The sequence below is a fragment of the Ochotona curzoniae genome, unplaced genomic scaffold, assembly GCF_017591425.1.
Source record: "Ochotona curzoniae isolate NIBS_2020 unplaced genomic scaffold, NIBS_Ocur_1.0 patch422, whole genome shotgun sequence".
NCBI lineage: Eukaryota > Metazoa > Chordata > Mammalia > Lagomorpha > Ochotonidae > Ochotona > Ochotona curzoniae.
In genome coordinates this window covers 896028-914216 of record NW_024466998.1, presented here as the reverse complement: position 1 = coordinate 914216, position 18189 = coordinate 896028, and the positions used below count along the sequence as shown (strand labels likewise).

At 41.5% G+C, this 18189-nt stretch overlaps 1 protein-coding gene across 1 annotated transcript in view; it reads right to left on the bottom strand.

The window, feature by feature from the left end:
* The window catches only part of LOC121167675 (sodium/hydrogen exchanger 9-like), a 557393-nt gene that overhangs the window by 262502 nt on the left and 276702 nt on the right, over positions 1-18189 (bottom strand). Inside the window, exon 9 of the mRNA XM_040997226.1 lies at positions 17182-17270. Within this exon, the coding sequence (XP_040853160.1) occupies positions 17182-17270 (89 nt within the window). The remainder of the gene's footprint in view (positions 1-17181; positions 17271-18189) is intronic.

Here is an 18189-nt window from a genome sequence, read left to right as displayed (position 1 = left end):
ACAGAAGAACCCAGTAATTGCGTCATCAATGCTTGTTCTGCTTCCTGACTTACTCCTTAGACGTTAAGGTTGTTAAGAAGACCTGCCTTGAGACAGAGAGAATTCAATACCTGCATGTTCTGGCTTCAGGGAGGCATGGTGCCAAAAGTTAGGAATTCAGAAAGTCACAGATTCAACCCAGTAAAAGATGTCTTGGAAAGGGAGCGCACACTAACATCTGGGAAAATGCAGAGTGAAGCTAGACAGGTAGAAGTTGTCCGGGAGAGGAGCCCTGCACCTGGGAAACCTAGCCAGCTGGCCTTCGTTGTGTTCCTGATGCATAACTGTGAAGCATCTTTAAATATCACACATCATCACTCGAAGGTAGACACATTTTGACAAGCATGACTCAGAGAGAGAAAAAGAACTCAAGCAGGTCACCATTGGGAATGTGTCTGTCAGGGAAAGTTCTCTGAAGATGAAATAGAATGGTATTTTTATTAATGAGGTGGACATTTATGGAGAACTATTATGTACATATTTTTAAAGAGTCATAATACAGATCTCTCTTATAATGTAATAAATGTCTGGGCTTAGCCCACCTAATCTACAGTGTAAAATATAATGCAATTTCCAGCATAAACACCTATGGATACATTGAGTCCTATCTTGCAAGCTGGAGCAATTCACAAAGCTATAGCAAATGCTTTCTTTCATTAAAGACTTCACATGGTAAAAGGTAAGTAGAATAATCACTTTTCCCAGATTCCACTTACAAACAGTTACATTTATTGGATGAAAGTCCATATTTTACATACTGAAAATTAATTCAGATATCAGATGATAGCTTAAAATTTAAGACCAACTCATGGTAATCAAAAGATGATAATGTTTTATGAATCAGGAAAAATAGAAGTAAAAAAAAATAAACAGAAATGATTTATTGGCACTCTGTGTATTTTGGAAACAAATTCTAACATAATTTTAAATTGTGTAACTTCTTCTCTTCAGAGCTACATGCCTAATCATCACTCCAGTCCTTTAGGACAAAGTGTGAGAGTAAAGTGCAACTTGATAAGGCATGATTGACAGTGACATGTGACTGCTTTGAGCTTCCTTACGATGGGCAACCTTGAAGTGTGGTGCTCCTGTGGTGGTGTTTGGGGCCAGAGTGCCCTGTGCTGGATGCCTGCCAGGGCCCCAGGGGCTGCTCACTCTGGGGCTGGCAATGACCCTGTCAGGATGCAGAGGGCATGTTTTGTCAGCACACAGATCCCCATCCCGTCCCATGTGATGCTTTAGGACGTTTGGGTTACAGAGCAAGTGGCAGCGGAGCGGAGCTGGAACAGAGCTCAAGCGCCCCATCCGAGCTCAGAGTGCTGATGGGCAGATTTCACAACTGCTCTATTAAGCAAGTAGTGGCTTAGCTGGAAAAGTCGGTGACAAGTCAGGATTCTGTACAACAGGAACAGGAAAATATATTTGGGATAAACATGTTCAGTTTGTCCTGAGATCATTGTGAATTGTGGCTGTGACTGAATTCACTGGGGAGCTACAGGTACACCTACTGTTTTTTCTTAAAAAAAAAAAAAAAGATTAAAAGCAGTCACTGCGCTTTATGGCATCATGGAAAACATCTGATACAATTTAACATCAAGTATTTTCTTTTCAAATAAAATTCCGGAGTTGAAGCATTTCAAAAGTGACAGAAAAAGTAACTTTGATGGTATATCATCAGAATGCTCCAGTTCACAATGGAGATGAAACCATCCCGCCTTTAAAAGCAGATCTGATGGCCATCTCCTGTTGGCCACCACTTAAATCATGAGAATCCTTAACCAAAGAAAACATTCTAGAAAGAATCAATAACTTCAAGGGTTTTGTATATATATCTCAAATCAAAGTAAAACGAAGTCATTGATGAATATACAGATTGGAGCAAATTTTTAAGGCAACTTAAACTACTTGTTTTTCCTGTCGTGAAAATTGTGATACTTTCTGTGAAATGAAATCCACCAGCACATATGGTGTCTGAACAAAGAGATAAATGTGAATGGCAGACAGTGAAGATTGAGTTGTGTTCCATCATATTCTGCCAGTGGAAGGCAGTGGTACCAGCTGGAGATAATCCATTCATTTATATACCTTTTTTGGGTGGGGAGGATTGGTTTAGCAAAACACTGTATGATTTACTTGAAATTAAGCAGTGCAATGTGTTTTTGGAGAAAAAGGATTCATTGTATCTATTACCAAGTAGCTGAATGTGTTCCTCATGCTGAAGGGGGGTTTTAAGTACCTGTAACTTACAATACAATGATGATGTTGTTGGGTGAGGATGTGGCATTTATCTTATTCTAAGATGAAAGGTCTTGAGATTGTTAAAGATTGTTAAGACTCCTTATACAAATACACACATACATATTTGTATGTAGATTATAACTTTAAATACATACTTGATTCTTCTACCTACATGCTTTCACTTAATTATATATACATGCTTCATTTTTTGCACAGTTGTGAATAATGTTCAAGCCATTGCCTCTAAGAGACAGACACGTTACCTCTTACCTCCTACATGGTGGAAAAGACTAGTCAGAAACACAATCAATGAAAAGAAGCAACTTCCCCCACTGTGAAATTAGAGACCTCACTTCAATTTCCTAGGTCACAGGATATTAGTTATAGGGGCTCCATCTAATTTTAGATGGAAAAAGTATGCAAATTTTCTTCCCTTACATTATCCATAGAAAAGATAAGTATGGGCCTGGTGTGGTAGTCTAGTAGCTAAAGTCCTCACCTTGTACCTGCTGGGATCCCATATGGGCCACACATCCTATCTAGCTCCATGCTTGTATCCTGGGAAAGCAGTAGAAGACTGCTCAAAGCCTTGGGACTTTGCACCTGCATGGGAGACCCAGAAGAGTTTCTGGCTTTGGATAGGCTCAGCTTTGGCCGTTGTGGCCACTTTGGGAGTGAACCAGCAAATGGAATATCTTTCTGTCTGTCTGTCTCTCTTTCTGTATCTCTGACTATTCAATAAAAATAAACAAATCTTTAAAAAAATAAAGAATGGATAAGCACAGGAACCTATAGAAATTATGCTGAAAAAAAAACAAGAAAAGAAAGAAAAAAGAGAAAAGAAACCATGTTCACCAGATTTCCAAGCGTACTGCACAGAATGTGCCTTCTAGAAACTACTATGGGAAACTGACAGTGGAAAAGAGGCTGAAGCTGTGAGATATTTTTGATTCATGAACTAAGGATGGAAAAAATTATTAGCGAGATGAGAAAAGAGCTGGACTTGGGATTATTTCCAACTCCATTATCCTCACCCATACTTTAAAAGTTTATAGAACATGGAGTTAAAGATATGTTTATTTGGGTATAAGCAGATTTTTCAATCCTAGGTTTTTTTCATAGTTCATGTCCCATGAACTTTCCCAAGACCTCTGTTGACTTGTGCAATCCCACATACATTTCTCATTCTCTCTGCAGTGTGGTTTCCTCTTGAGTAGATCACTGCTTGTTCTGTCTGGTACACTGATCACTGTCATAGGATTTATCTACCAACTTTTAATAATCTGCAATAAACAGTGAATGTCATCCATTCAATAATCAGTGAATATTAGTCACATCTGCATTTTACCAAGTCAAAGGTAAAATTAAGTGAAAGCAGACTCCCATTGTATGTGTTTGTGTGTGTGTGTGGTATTACACTGTTATATGCTATGACTACTACAATGAATCTATGAATCTAAAATGAAACCTCCCTTTGTAAGCCTCAGGTGAGAATGGACTCTGGGGATATTTATTTGGGGGATGTCTCAGAATGTCCCACCTTTGAATATAAATACATTTATAAGATAACCAAATCTTCATCTCTTTGTCTTCAACCATGCATCCAAAACATACAATCATTTACAAGTGATGTGGTTGAGTTAAAACACTGTTTTCACACCCTATTTCAGAATGCTGACTCAAGTCTGTGTAACTCTGCTTTGAATTCAGCTCTTGTCACTGCATGTAAAAAGGCAGCAGAGGATGGCTCAAGTACTTGGGCCCTGGACACACATGTGGACGACCTGAATAGAGCTCCTTGAGTTCTAGCTTTGCGTTGGCCCAGTCCTGGCTAATGAGGTTATTCGGGAAGTGAACCAGAAAATGGAAGAACTCCCTCTCTAATGTTTAAAAGTCATTTGCAGTTTCCTTTTCTCTTAACTGTGTGGGAACTTTATAGGGTTCCTTTCTAAGCAACTTCAACGTACCCTTGGTCATTGGTATTCATGCACCTGTGCACATCCAGTGTCAATTCAGTCAGAATCTCTTGGGAAGGAACCATGTGTCTCTGGGTGGTTCCATTATGCCATGTGGTTTGACAGCCTATGTCCCAAACACATAAGCATGTGCTTCCCCCTTGGAGCTCTTAGAAGAACTGATTTGCTAGATGAAAACCCACCTGAACTGCCAACTGCCAACTGATAGAATCTTAGCAACTCTGGTTGCCTCTTAGGATCACCTGAGTTTAAAATATTGCAACCAAGGACTCACCTTATTCTCCAGGCTGATATAACTGTGTTCTAGAAAAAAACCCATCCACCATGGAAGAAACGTTCCCTTGAAATCATCTTTTCCCTGGAGAGTGAGCTGTTATCAGACTTGTTTTGTCTCTAAATGATGTGCACAAAACCAAAAAAATAAAAAAAGACCCTACAGACTGCGACCTGATGCTACAGAAACAAACTCCAAATCAAGTAAGTCCACACAGAGAGGAGATACAGTGATTTTGGGGGGGAGGAGGTCCTTGTAAATTACTAATTTACACCAAACATGAGTGCAACAATATCATAAAAAAATTGACTATGACAGCAGCCCGAAGATGACCATTTGAGAACAACTGCGTAAGAGCATAAACTGTTAAAATATTGTTTCTTTGTTAAGATGTCTTTCTAGGGAAGACCCTTGATACTGCCCACAGAACTTGTGGAAATTTGCTGTGTCAGAACTCAGAATATGGAAACTGCTCATTCTTAGTTTATGCATTGGTTCTGAATTCAGGAAGCCACAACAGTTAGGATGCGATTAGGCATTCTTTGCCAAAAGAATTCCTTTACTTTTGATCACATTTTCTTCCTCTTCCCATTTATCCTTTAAATGTAATTTGAGCAAATTCAGCCATAGTGTAAAAAGGGAAAAGATACTTTTTTTTTATAACAGTTTGAAATCAACGGGAAAAATCCATCACCAATAGCAAGTTACTGGCGTGTTCACTGTGAAAGTGGTTCCTTTCTAACGGGTCTTCTCTCTCTCTCAAGAACAGACTGGTCACTGCAGATTCCAATCAAGCTCTTTTACAAAAGAACCCATAATAATTTTACGGAATGACTTTGGTAAAATGAGTTATTTTCACTTGTTAGATTTCTCCTTCTGGTACTTTGCTCAGGGACTACTTTGGATCTCCACAGATGGGACTCTTTGGATTTTTAAGCTGTACTTCTTGAAGGAATTTAGTCTCTCCTCTATGAGAATTTTCTCCGAAAAAAAGATCTCAAGGAGACAGCATCCTCAGATTTGGCAATCTTCTTTAACAAACACACACTCAGGGGCACACATATTCAACCTTGATGTTCTCTGTGCTGCATCAATAAAATTTAATTAAAGTGACTAGAAAATTATAGCAATTTCCATTTATCATCCCGAAATGCCATTATGAGACTGTGGCTCTTCATACCTGAACCTATCGAGCTGTGTGATAAAACGGTAATGGGCTGTTAGAGGGGGTTATGCCATTGCCATTCTTGGGAATTCTAAGGTAATAATGGCCAACCATCTGTCTTAAGTGTCATCAAAGCAGAGACTAGGCCATCTGATTCCTTAAATTATATTCAGAATTTTTTTTCACTACGTATTGAATCAGTTCCATGCCTTGAAGGGCATGGATCATATACATTCACATGTTGACACCCAAGCAATGACAATGCTATTTTTTCCACTAACAGTAATGGAATAAGAAGAAGATTGAGAGGAGAGGGAGGCAGTAAAGAGGAAAGGAGAGAAGGAAAGAAAGGATAGGAGAGGAGATGAGCAGAAAGTGAGGGAGAGAGAGAAATGAGGAATTACGCTTTTTATAATTGGAAAATACAAAGCCATTATTTTGGGGAAGCAGTAAACAGAATTAAGATTTAGAAGAACTCTTAGAAAGAAGTAACTCCGTGGGTTTGAGGGGTAAAAGACAAAAATTACCAGAAGGATTCAGAAATCTGTGAGCATGAAATTCAAAGGGGATCGCTCCAGATCGCTAAGATGTTGTCCCCTGGGCAGACACAAAGGTCTCCGAGCAGCAGCAGCCAGTCACCATCGCTGCACAGGACAGTGATGGACTCTGAGCAAAGCCAGCAGTGGCCAGCTAGAGGCAAACACCAGCCACAAGGTAGAGAGAACGGCAAGTGAGATAGCACCCGCACCGTGGTGAAGACTGAGAAGGCTCTACCTGTGAGGACCCTCTGAGTGCAGACTTAAAGCAGGAAAGGGACAAAGAGGGGAGGGTGGTGGTCGACAGGGACAATGTTTCTTCAAGGCTCGTTGTTTGCCATTGAAGGGGACGGGGAAGGGAAAGGAGTCTAAAGGGAGAAAGAATGGGTGAGCAATAAAAGGAAGAGAGAGAAATAGCAGGAATGACTAGCAGAATATGCGAGGTTCCATAAATGAAAAAACTGGAGTTGTGGGGGCAGACATTTGGCCTAGTGGTTAAGTGGTTAAGTGCCTCACAGCATAGTAGCAGGGATCAAGAGCCAACCCAGCTCCTGATTCTGGCTTTCTGCCAGTAGAGACCCTGGGAGGAGCCTATCACGGCTCAAGTGGTTGAGTCCCCATCACCTATAAGGAAGACCCAAAGTGTTGATAATAACAACAGCAACATATATATGTTTTAGATAGAGAGAAGAGAAGAGAAGAGAAGAGAAGAGAAGAGAAGAGAAGAGAAGAGAAGAGAAGAGAAGAGAAGAGAAGAGAAGAGAAGAGAAGAGAAGAGAAGGTTCTGGAGAGTTGTATATACAGCCAAAATGACTAAAGAAGAAAGCTTAAATATTCAACCACACAATAAATTGAGTTATCAAACAGTTGTTCCTGAAATGGTACAGGCTTGTTAGTAAATTTTAAACAAATGTCTACCAATGCATTGATAGTTCTCCCATCAAAAGGCAGAACTGAATTCTTCAACCCTATGTGGGAGACTCTTAATCAACAGATTCTAAGAGAACACGGCAGAAGTAGAAGTGCTAACTTTAGGGTCTATATCACAAAAGGCATTCTTTGCTGCTGGCTCCTCTGGTTTCACCGACACTGGGGGAAGTTAGCCTCCTCCTCATGAGGACATCCTGAGCAGGCCACGGAAAACACATGCTAAGGAATTGCAGCCTCCTGCCAATAGCTGTGTGAGTGAGCATCTTGGAGCGGATTTTTCACCCTCAGCCAAGTCCTGAAGCCCTGCCCAACAGCTTGGCAGTAACCTTCTAGGAGATGCTGAGCCAGAAGCTGACACTTCTGAATTCCAAGGCTTTCGAAAGCTCTACGAAATGATAATACAAAGTTCTTTAAGCTGCTAAATTTGAGGTTAATTTGTTGCACAGCAATAGGTAACAAACACACCAAATGTTTTGAGACATGCGTGCTGCGTTGGTTTTGCATCATGGTGCCTATTCCTTGTGCACCGACACATGTCCAGTTTGGCCCCTGGGCTACAGAAATGGCTCCTCGTCTCTAAGTCATCAAACTCCCTTGCACCTTTGATTCTTCCAATAAAATGCTAAGCTTACAAGTTTATCTTCACAATCTCACCTAACTTGGCACTTTTTTGTCTTGCAATTCCCAACTGCAGGTTGTCGCTGTGGTAAACAGACATGTAATTAAGAGACTAATACAGATTGTCAGAGAAAACATTTTACATGAACAGTGTTTAAGGGGAGGCGTGGTTCATTTCTTACTTTATTAAATCTCCCCCCCATCTCAGTGCCCACAGCCTTTAAGGGTGCCAGGACGTTGTCTATGACACACACTACAACGCCACTTGGCTGGTGGGGTAAGAAGCTTCCCAATGAGGGGTTCACAGACAATGATTCTTTTCGGGCACAGAAAGTACAGTGTGTTCTTGCCCTGATATGGGAGCTCCACTCTCATTAGCATTTAAAAGGGAACACTTATTAGCTGAACTACGAAATGTCCTTTATATAATATAATGGGTTTCATTGAAAAGAATCACCGGCTCAGCTAAGGAGAAATTTCAACACTTTGCCATCATTTATAAATTCAACCCTTCTCGGATGGTATTTTTTAAAGGTACTTTGAATGAAGGGAAGAAGAAGAGTGGTAGGAAACTTGACAAAAGAAATGTAATTAGAGCAGAAAATGAAGGCAATTCTAAGCTTTATGAAGCTATCTTTGATCCTCTCGAAGCCAGGAGGCAGGGCCATTGTTGCTCGTGACATTCTTCCTCCACTGGCCTTAGAACAGGTAAGCGGGCTGGAACGTGCCTGCTTTTGTCCAAAGTGATGGGGAAAAAATGCACAAACCCATAATCAAAAGCCACTGTGATGCAAATCAATAAAGCAGAGACACACTACAGGAAACTCCTAGCGTAACACAATTGTACCTGATCTTTCCATATCTCGGGAGTAGCTGAGACATTTGCCTTATGCATCCAACTCATTAAATTGAAAGTAATGCATCATTAAAGAATTAAATAAAACCACTAATTAGTACATATTGTTTCTCCTTTTTACTTTTTATCTCAGAATGTTAATGGTCACCATTCATTCCTTATTTATGAATTCAGGAAGAATTTATTGAGCTGTTAGATTTAAGGTGAATTCAAATGATAAATTTCCATAAACTTTCCATAGAGCCCTCATATATCCTAAGAAATTATATAGGCTAAAAATACATTTAGTGGTGTTGTGGTACAGTGGCTTAGGCCACCGCTTGGCATCCCATATCAGAGAATATCCATCCTGTCTGTTCTGATTCGAATACAGCTCCCTGCTCATATACGTGAGAAAGCAGAGGACAATGTCCTAAGAAGTTGGCCCATTGTCACCTGTGTGGGAGAAACAAATGGAGTTCGGGGCTCTTGTTTTTGTCCCGGACCATCCTTGGACCAGGCTATTCCTGCTATTGGGCAAGTAAAACAGCAGATGGAGTTTCCTCTCTCTTCCACTTCCTCCCTGTCTGTGACTCCGCTTTTCAAATAAATAGGTAAGTAAGTAAATAAATACATACATAAATAAAATAAATCTTGAGTATACACATATTTAAAAGCACAGAAGGTTAAATTTAAATATTATTGATGTAAGAAATATATTTTAGTTTTAGTTTTTGCTTTTTGAAGATGTATTTATTTTTATTGCAAAGTCAGACATACAGAGAGGAGGAGAGACAGAGAGGAAGATCTTCAGTCCGATGATTTACTCCCCAAGTGAGTGCAATGGCCATAGTTGAACCAAGCTGAAGCCAGGAGTCAGGAGCTTGTTCTGGGTTTCCCACCGGGGTGCAGGGTCCCAAGGCTTTGGGAGCCATCCTTGACTGCTTTCCCAGGCCACAAGCAGGGAGCTGGATGGGAAGTGGGGCAGCTGAGATAAGAACTGGCACCCTTATGGGATCCTGGTGGGTTAAAGAGAAGATTTTATCTGCTAGGCTACCATGCCTGGCCCAATATGTAAGGAATATGTTAAAAAGCAATGCAGTGAGGATTAAGATTGATGTCCTGCAAGGTAATTATCAGATTTTCTCTTAACTAACCCTTAAAACTGTAACACAGAGAAGAACACTGTTAATTCTAGAAGAACCTCGTTCGGCTTTCCTTATTAGCTATCAAGGCTATTCTTGTAGGGCAGAGTCTGATAATCATTGCCTGCCCTTGGCCTTAAGAAAGTTCCAGTATTGCAGGATGAAGTTCTCTACACCAAGACAGTAAATGACCCACCTCAATTCAATTCTCTAGCTTTCAGCTCTCTCCCACAGGCTCGCTCCTCTCTCCCCGATGCTTACTTCCCCAAGGCAGCCTGGGGTCCAAGCCAGGGTGTGGTATCTGCCTGTTGCATAGGACGCACTGGACTCTGCCAGCACTGCGCTTTCTCTGCTTGCACCCTCCCCAGGACATCTACAGATGACCTGAGAGTGCATCCTTTCAAGTGAACATTGGCCACATAAGGTTGCTGACTAGCCATGTGAGGACAGTACAGGACACACATGTACAGGGACGTGTGTCTGTGTGTCCTGTAACAAGAGGACTCCTAAGATCAAGAGCCACTTGCTATTTGCTTTGCTCTCTGTTTGCCCACCTGGGGCCTGCCACGCACCCACTGAAGTGCTTCTTACTCCCTCAGTCCATGCTTGGATTAAGAAATTGGAAAGCCCTTCAGTTGCCCCAAGAGACCCAGTAGCAGGTCCACTGTCAGCACTCAGGTGATCCTAGTAAAAGCCATTGCAGTTGCTCACTTGGCAAATGAAAGTTTTTTTCCAGGAAGAAATCTGTAGCTCTTGGCAGCTTCACTGCCATGTGAGGTTTGACCACTTCATCCTTGAAACTGATATTAAAATATTTAAATTCTCTACCAATCCATCTTCTCTCAAGACCAACAGCCAGTTCTGATCCCTCTTCTCAACCTCATGCATTGCAGACTCTAAGCAAGTGGTCCCAAAAGGACAGAGACACGGATCTTAAACTCTGTCAAAGACCAGGGAATCAGTTGCAGAATATGATCCTCAGAAACTCCTCATTTACAGGCAAGGGTTTTGTGCGTTTAGATACTGCCTGGCAGTGAGTCCCTGCTGCACTCCTAATTTTGGCTTCCTGCAAATATGCAGGTCGTGGCTCATGTATTTGAATATCACCCATTTGGGAGACACAGTTTGAATTCCAAGCTCCCAGCTTCCCCTCTGGCATGCCCTGGCTGTTGAGGGTATTTGGAAAATAATTCAGTGTGTGTGGTGGGGGTGAACTCTCTGCTTCTTTTTGTCCTTGCCTTTCAAGTGAAGAAGCATAAGGGGGAAAAAAAACTACTCATTTAGGTCAATCACTCATTTTATAGATGACAAAATTGCTTACGCAAGGCCTGACCAAGAGTGGCAGAAATGGAAAAAGCAAACGGATTTCCCGGCTCAGACAGTCCTACCATATCATCTTGTCTTTCTCATATTCTGGTTCCTGTTCATGCACTGTCTTACCAAGTCATGCATGGAACATCCAATCTGGCTCCCATTGTCTAGTTTTTATTGGGAATTCAAATTTGGATTTGCTTTGCTGTTTTCCATTCAATGGTGATAAACACTAAAAATATCATCTGAAGAAAAGAGTAAAAATAAAATAAACATCTGGAAAGAATGTGCCATAATGAAGATGTCTTTGTTTGCCCATAAATGCTCGGCATAGAAGCTGGCTTTTCAAAAGGGAATGCCGGAAAACATCTATGTCCACTCCAGCCTGTTAACTCACTTAGGGAAAAACTAAAATACACTGAGTATCAGTCCATTTTCCAAGGTGATGGAATTGAACATAAGATAAATGACTAATGATATGAATTAGCTAAAAATATAACAAAGAAGACCAACATTTGCTCTTTGATCCATCCATTCAAGGTTTGATGGACACAGTATTGTTAAGACCCAGAATTGCATTATCCATCTACTAATGAAAAATATTTAAAAAGAGAAAGAATAATTTGAACCATAAAAATCAGAACATGTACATTTCAAATATGTCACTTAAAAGCTATGGCGAATCCTCTAACACATCATCTTTATTGCATCATTCCTATCAACATAGGAGGTACTTCCTCTAGCTCTCACTTCATTGCTCCTCTTCAAAGAAAAACTCCTTTGGAAAGACTCATCAACCCACAATGCTTTCCAGTTCTTCCCTCCCATTCCCTTGAACCTATTGCAGTCACACCATCAGCCTGGTTAGCAGTGTCACTGGTGACACTCACATTATTCTTAACTTGAGATTTCAGCAATATTGGGCAACTAGTCACCATCTTGGAACACATTTTTTTCTCAGACTACTCAGAAATCTTATTTTTCAGCATTTCTTTTTCCCTACCCAGTCTCCCTTGCCAGTTTCGACCACTTTAATGTTAGAGAATTTCCCAGCTTAGTTTATAGACCTTCCCACCTCCCTAACTCCTTTCATCTGACCAAATGTTTTCAATAACATCTCTATGCTACTGACTCTACCTAAATAATACCATGTACTAGAATGTCCTTGAGAGTTCCTGGGGTTGCCCAGCACAGCGTAGGCTCTGCGAGCTGCCCATCGTCAGTGCACTGATTCTGTCTCTCATACTCTCCCATGGTTCATTCTGACATAGCCACAGTAGTCTTCCTGTCCCAGGGAACCTTTGTGTTTGTCACTGTCAGTTTCTTGGAAGTTCTGTCCTAAATGTCCACACAATCCTCTCTCCTGTTTCTTTTAAGTGTCTCCTTCTCACTGGGGCCTTCAGTCACCACCTTATCTAAAAGTTCAAGGCTGCCTCCACGCACATTCTTAGCTTTCCATACCTTATTATTGGCTTTATGACTTACCCTAAGCACACCATATATTTTGCTAATTCATTTTAATTACCATAAAGTGATCTTTTATTGGGAATATTTTTACTTACTGTTACATCCCAAGCACCTTGAACAGTGGCTGTCACGAACTAAGTTCTCAGAAAATATTGTTCAATGAATCAAAGTAATTAGCAGTAATAAGAGCTATCTTTTAGGTACATAGAAAGTAAATGACCTAAGTACTTCATATATGTTAACGCACAATAAATGTTAGCTATTTGCATTTATATAATATGCCCACTGGTTTCTGCTGGAATTAAGTTTTAATTGGAAATTGTGGGAATGGAAGGAGAACTTCTAGTTAGAAGGAAAAGCATGGAAGCACATGGTTTCACAAGTCAGCTTCGGACAGGGTAAAGGCAGCTAATGGAATCTTCTGGAGTTTGGCCTAGATAGCCAGTGCACAGGGCTGCCTGGGGGTAAGGGGAAGAGAGAGGAAGAAGCCAGGAGGCAGGCTGGGACTCAGGCTATGAGGCTCACAGTGTGCTGGGTGGCTTAGGGTAAGAATACTAGGTTACAACTGCTGGGTGCCTATGTCCGTCTGCAGTATTTCTTAGCAATGTTTAAAATCTGGCACTGGAGGGCAGGACTCATAGATCCTTCCATCTCCAGAACCAGCAGTGCCCATCCTGATGCAATGAACCACTCCATGCTAGGGACAGGAATTGGCACGTGTGTCATCCACTCTTTGGTAGAATGCTGTGCTGTTTCAAGCTTCAATCTTTGTCGTGGGCAATAGCGTCGCAGTGTCTCTATTAGGCTGCGTTGCACCTCACACAGAGTGGTGTTGTCTTCATACAGGAGAGCAAAAATTAATTCATCTTCATCTAGAGGGCCATAATCATTTGCAAAATGTATTTTAAAGTGAAAATGCAGTTTTAAAGATGCCCTGTAATTCTTGAAGCTATAAAGGATATATTATTTTAATCACGAGCCTTTAGATCGAAATAGGGCTATTTGGTTAGCTGGTACAGATGCAGCTGATGAATAAAATCTCTTTGGAAATTATATCACTCGGATTTTACAACACAAAGTTAATTTGCAAGGATTTTCTCTGGACTTCTTACACGGTTGTGGGATTAGAGACAAAGAGAACGTGTGACTGAATCCCCTATAGTCAGTGTGAAGACACCGTGGGAAGATGCAGAGGAGACACTGTGTCCTGCAACCAAGCAATGTCAGGAGACATTTTCCAAGCCTTTCCCAGTCTGGGGGAAGACACAGCAGCACTTGTGTATTTCCTGCCTCAGTACTCTCTACAAATTGTAATTGCTTTTGTGCCATTTGAACTCCTCTTGCTGCATTGATACAGATGTGACTGAGGGCTCTGTTCTATTTCGTTCAAAGTGGTGAACTAAAATTCCATATACTGAAGAATGGGTTTTATATATATAAACACACACATATATACACATACACACATATAACTGTGTATAGCTACTATGTGTGCCTATATTATGAGAGGACAAAGAAATTTGTTATAAAAAAAATCTGTGACAGAAAGAAAACAAGTGAGGAAACGATTGAATCAGGAGTTAGTCTTCATTATGCTCTGATCTGCCGTGATCCATATGCCCAGCAAGCATGGCTATAGGGCAAAGAGGAAAAAGCATACACATTAAAGAATGAACTTGTAAGAATCTGCTTCCTTAAAGGAGAGTGCTGTAGGATGGATCCTGGCAGCCCAGCAGGGACCACTTGTCAAGCCGCATGGAGGGAGAGCAGAAGGTTGTGGGGCCTGGGCTTGGCTTGTCTCCCTTAGGTGCTGGGCTACTGTCTCACCAGGAGAGCAGTTGTCTTTGAAGTTCTGCAGAGCAGCCTAGACAGCACGACTTAAAAGTGCAAGTTCCTAAACAGGATCCAGCTCCCAGAATACAAATGCTCAGAAGACCGAAAGAGGCTCAGAAAAAACAGCCTGAGACATTTTCCTTCAAGCCCTGGAGGATCCCAGCTGTCTCTGTAATGAGAAGGATCCTAGGTGACTCTGGATCGGGGGTTTCTAAGGAGTTGGTATCCATATGTTCTATTTGTTTCTGTTTTATTCATGGGGCCTCACAATTTCTGTTAGTCACATTTTGTGATTCCTCTGAAGCTGTCTGCAGTGACAGGCAGAGGGGAAGGATGACTGAGCAGAGATGGGGTCGGGTCGAGCTGAGCTTGGAGCATGACGGAGGGATGAAAGCTGGGGACACTTGAGGAGTATTCAAGGCAGCCTTCCATAGCTCCCATCTAGGAATTTCTGGCCATTTCTAGGTTTCACTTGGATGTCACTTTGGGTTTCTCCACTCTTACCACCACATCACATGTTCTCAGGACTCTTGGACATATACAGCTGCTCTACTTGCATTCATATTTTGGGATACATTCCACCACCCGGTCCAGTTCTTCCACATTCCCTGGACTCACACTTCTTGCAGTATTACTTTGCAGTGTTCTCCCACTGTGCATCATGGGCTTGCTCAACCTCTACACTTTGTGCTGACTCATACAACTCCTCAGTCAACAGGCTTTCTGGGGTGTATAATACAATCAGAGTCTTGATCTTCTATCAGGAGAAGGACAGGCGCATGGTGCTGGCAAAGGTGCTCCAGCCCAGCTTAGCCTGGGATAAAGTTTACAATTCTCAGATTATTGAATGAACTTCATTATTATCCCCAGCTTCAAATGGCTGAAACTGCAGGTTGACCATAGATAAGTAGGTACACCTGGGTTCCACTGGATTGTGTGGTTGTTTATTACACAGCAAGAGCCAAATTGATACAGATGCCCTGTTGCTCATGATACTGTGCCTCTCAGAATGATTTCTCTAAAATTGCATTTCTAAGATCCTCCAATAATTTCAAATGGTAAGCCAAATTGTATCTTCCACCCACTATGTCCAATTTATATGTTAAAACTCTAGTCCTTAGTATCTTAGAATGAGACTTTAGTAAGACAGGGTTATTCCTGAAGCAATTAAGGTGAGGTCATATTGGAGTGGGGTAGGTCACTACTCATTACAGCTGGTGTCTTCAGAAAACGGAGACATGGGGAGGTACCCAGGCATGCGGAAGAGAATGCCTGCCAAGTGACAGCAGAGATCAGGATGACAGATCTACAACGCAAGCAACACCAAAATCAGGTGGAAATCTGAGAACTCATTCCAGGTGGTTGACCTTGCTCCATGGCTTCTCACTTATGCAAATGTATAATGATGGAGTACTGGGGTCTACCGTATCCAGAGGTGGAGGTATAATGCAACATGCATCCCTGCTTCCAGACAAAAGATGGATTCCCAATGAAACTGTTGGACAAGTGTAGACAATGGGATGCTGGACTGTCTGACTTTGTACCAGCAATGTTGGGGTACACTTAAATAAGAGACTGATGGAATTATAATTCCTTATGAAGGATTATACCACTGTAGTAAAATGGGGAAAATCTGTCGGGGGGTGGGAGTTTGGGGGGAAATCCCAGTCTATATGAAATTGTAACACATAATTCAAAAATTTAAATCTATATATAAATTTTAAAAAGGGAAAGAGGACAGATTCTCCCTTTCAGGGCTCAGAAGGAATCAATCTTATCAATAAGTTGCTCTCCAGAACTAGGAGGCAATGGATGTCTTCGTTACCTTTAGGATAAAGTCTGCACTCTTCCACAAGGTACCTAAGTCCTGCGGCTGTGTCTGTGATCCCATGCCTCCATGCCACACAGCATTTTGTGTGGTAGCCCCCTTTACTAGCCATACTGAACTATTTACAGAGCTTCAGCCATCCACTAAGACATTTTGTCCATGCTGATTCCCTGGGATCAAAGGTCCTTCCTGCTGTCTTCCATCCCTCACTGGACTCCAAGTCTTTACCCAGTTAACTTCTACTTATAGTTCAAAGTCCAGATTGGACATCACTCTAGAAACTTTTTCCTGACTCTCCCAACTCAAATTATGAAGCAATATCCTTCTCAGTGCTACCTACAGATATTTGCATCACAGTGTTAGCATCCTGTGGGCATGGCATTCATTACACAGATTTCTCATCATCAGTGGACTTGAAAAAGCCCTTAAAGAGAAGGTTACATAATCTCTGTCTTTGCGTTCCTAGTACCCAACACAGTTCTTGGCATGGAGTTGCTGCAGAGCAACCATTTATGAGATAAATGTGTGTATGTGTGTGTGTGTGTGCACACACAAGTATCCACCACATGTGTCCTTGGCATAGGGAGCAGCTTGTGTAACAACTGGGAAGCAAAAGTAACTGATTGAAGTCCAGACATCACTTCCTGATTTTCCTCATTTCCTTGCGTCTCTGTAACTACCCCATCCCGCATGCTTTATGATGCTTTTAGATGTAAGTGACTGTGAATTATTACTGACTATAGGCCTTTCATCTTCAGGACTGACAGTCTGTACTCCACATCTCCTGGGAGGGAGAGACTGCTATATTTTTGCTTACCAAGAGAATTGCTAATGGTTATCCTGGAAGGGGAAAAAAAATCTATAAATATCCGATCTGTAATGAAGCCTTAAGCTTTTTCCCTTTACGAAAGAAACTCTTTGCGTGTACACTGCCAGAATCATTACACAGTCATTACACAAAACCTTTAGTATGTGTCTTCGTTTACCTGTTTTGTCCTTATCTTGGAATCGGAAGACAGGTTGTTGTAGGTGTAATGCGCCTGCGTGACTCCGCAGAAGAGAACAGCCACTATCCCTGAAATTTGAAAACAAAGTAATGAAAACCAAGTTTCCCACGGAAGTCAAAGTCTGCAGCTTTCCCAGTTGGAAGATAGAGTTGGTGTCAGTAAGGTAAAACTGGGAGTGATTATTGTAAGGAAACCTGGGTAAATCTTGCTACTTCTTTTACAAAGAGATCTCACAGAGCTTAACAGAAAGAAACACATTAAGAAGCAGATCCTTAATACAATGAGAAGTTGATTCTTCCTGGAAATTAATGATTATCTCGTCTTGTGTTAGGAAAGTTATACTTGGAAACGCATGAACAAAGCACTGTATCATCAATCCATGGTTTCTCATTTGCTCAGACACATCTGTTTCCTACAGTGTACCTTGGAGAGCCGAGTGGTCTTGTCATAGCATAACTTATAATAAATGTCATGAGTCACAAATCTAAGACACATACAAGGGTTTCATTGCTTTGGCCAATGATCTCTTTTACCTAGCCAAAAGGAAGCCCGTGTTAGTTCCTATGCTTTCTGGGCAAAGCTGGTGCTTTTTCTGCAGCTGGATCTCTGATGAACATTCCCAAGCCACACAGCCCTGGAAGGGAAGCCAGTCTGTTCTTGTGTTCTTCCTATCATCAGGGAGCTCTTGGCAGCTCACTGTCAGCCGCAGGATTTACATGTGAAGGCATATTTCGCCAGCTTTCAAAGCTCCACAAAGTCATGAATAGTACTAGACTTTCTCTGGAGGCAGAGGAATAGCACCCGGGGAGCAAACAGAAAATTTGTCCCTGGGCTCTGTTTTTCTCTGTGTTATTGTCCCTGGGTGAAGGTGGAGAAGTGGTGGGAGCTGCACTCTACTGTGGATTGTAAAGATTAAATTAATTATGGGAAATTGGACATAAAGGAGAGCTATGGGAAAAGCACACAATATAAGTATTCCTCAACTCA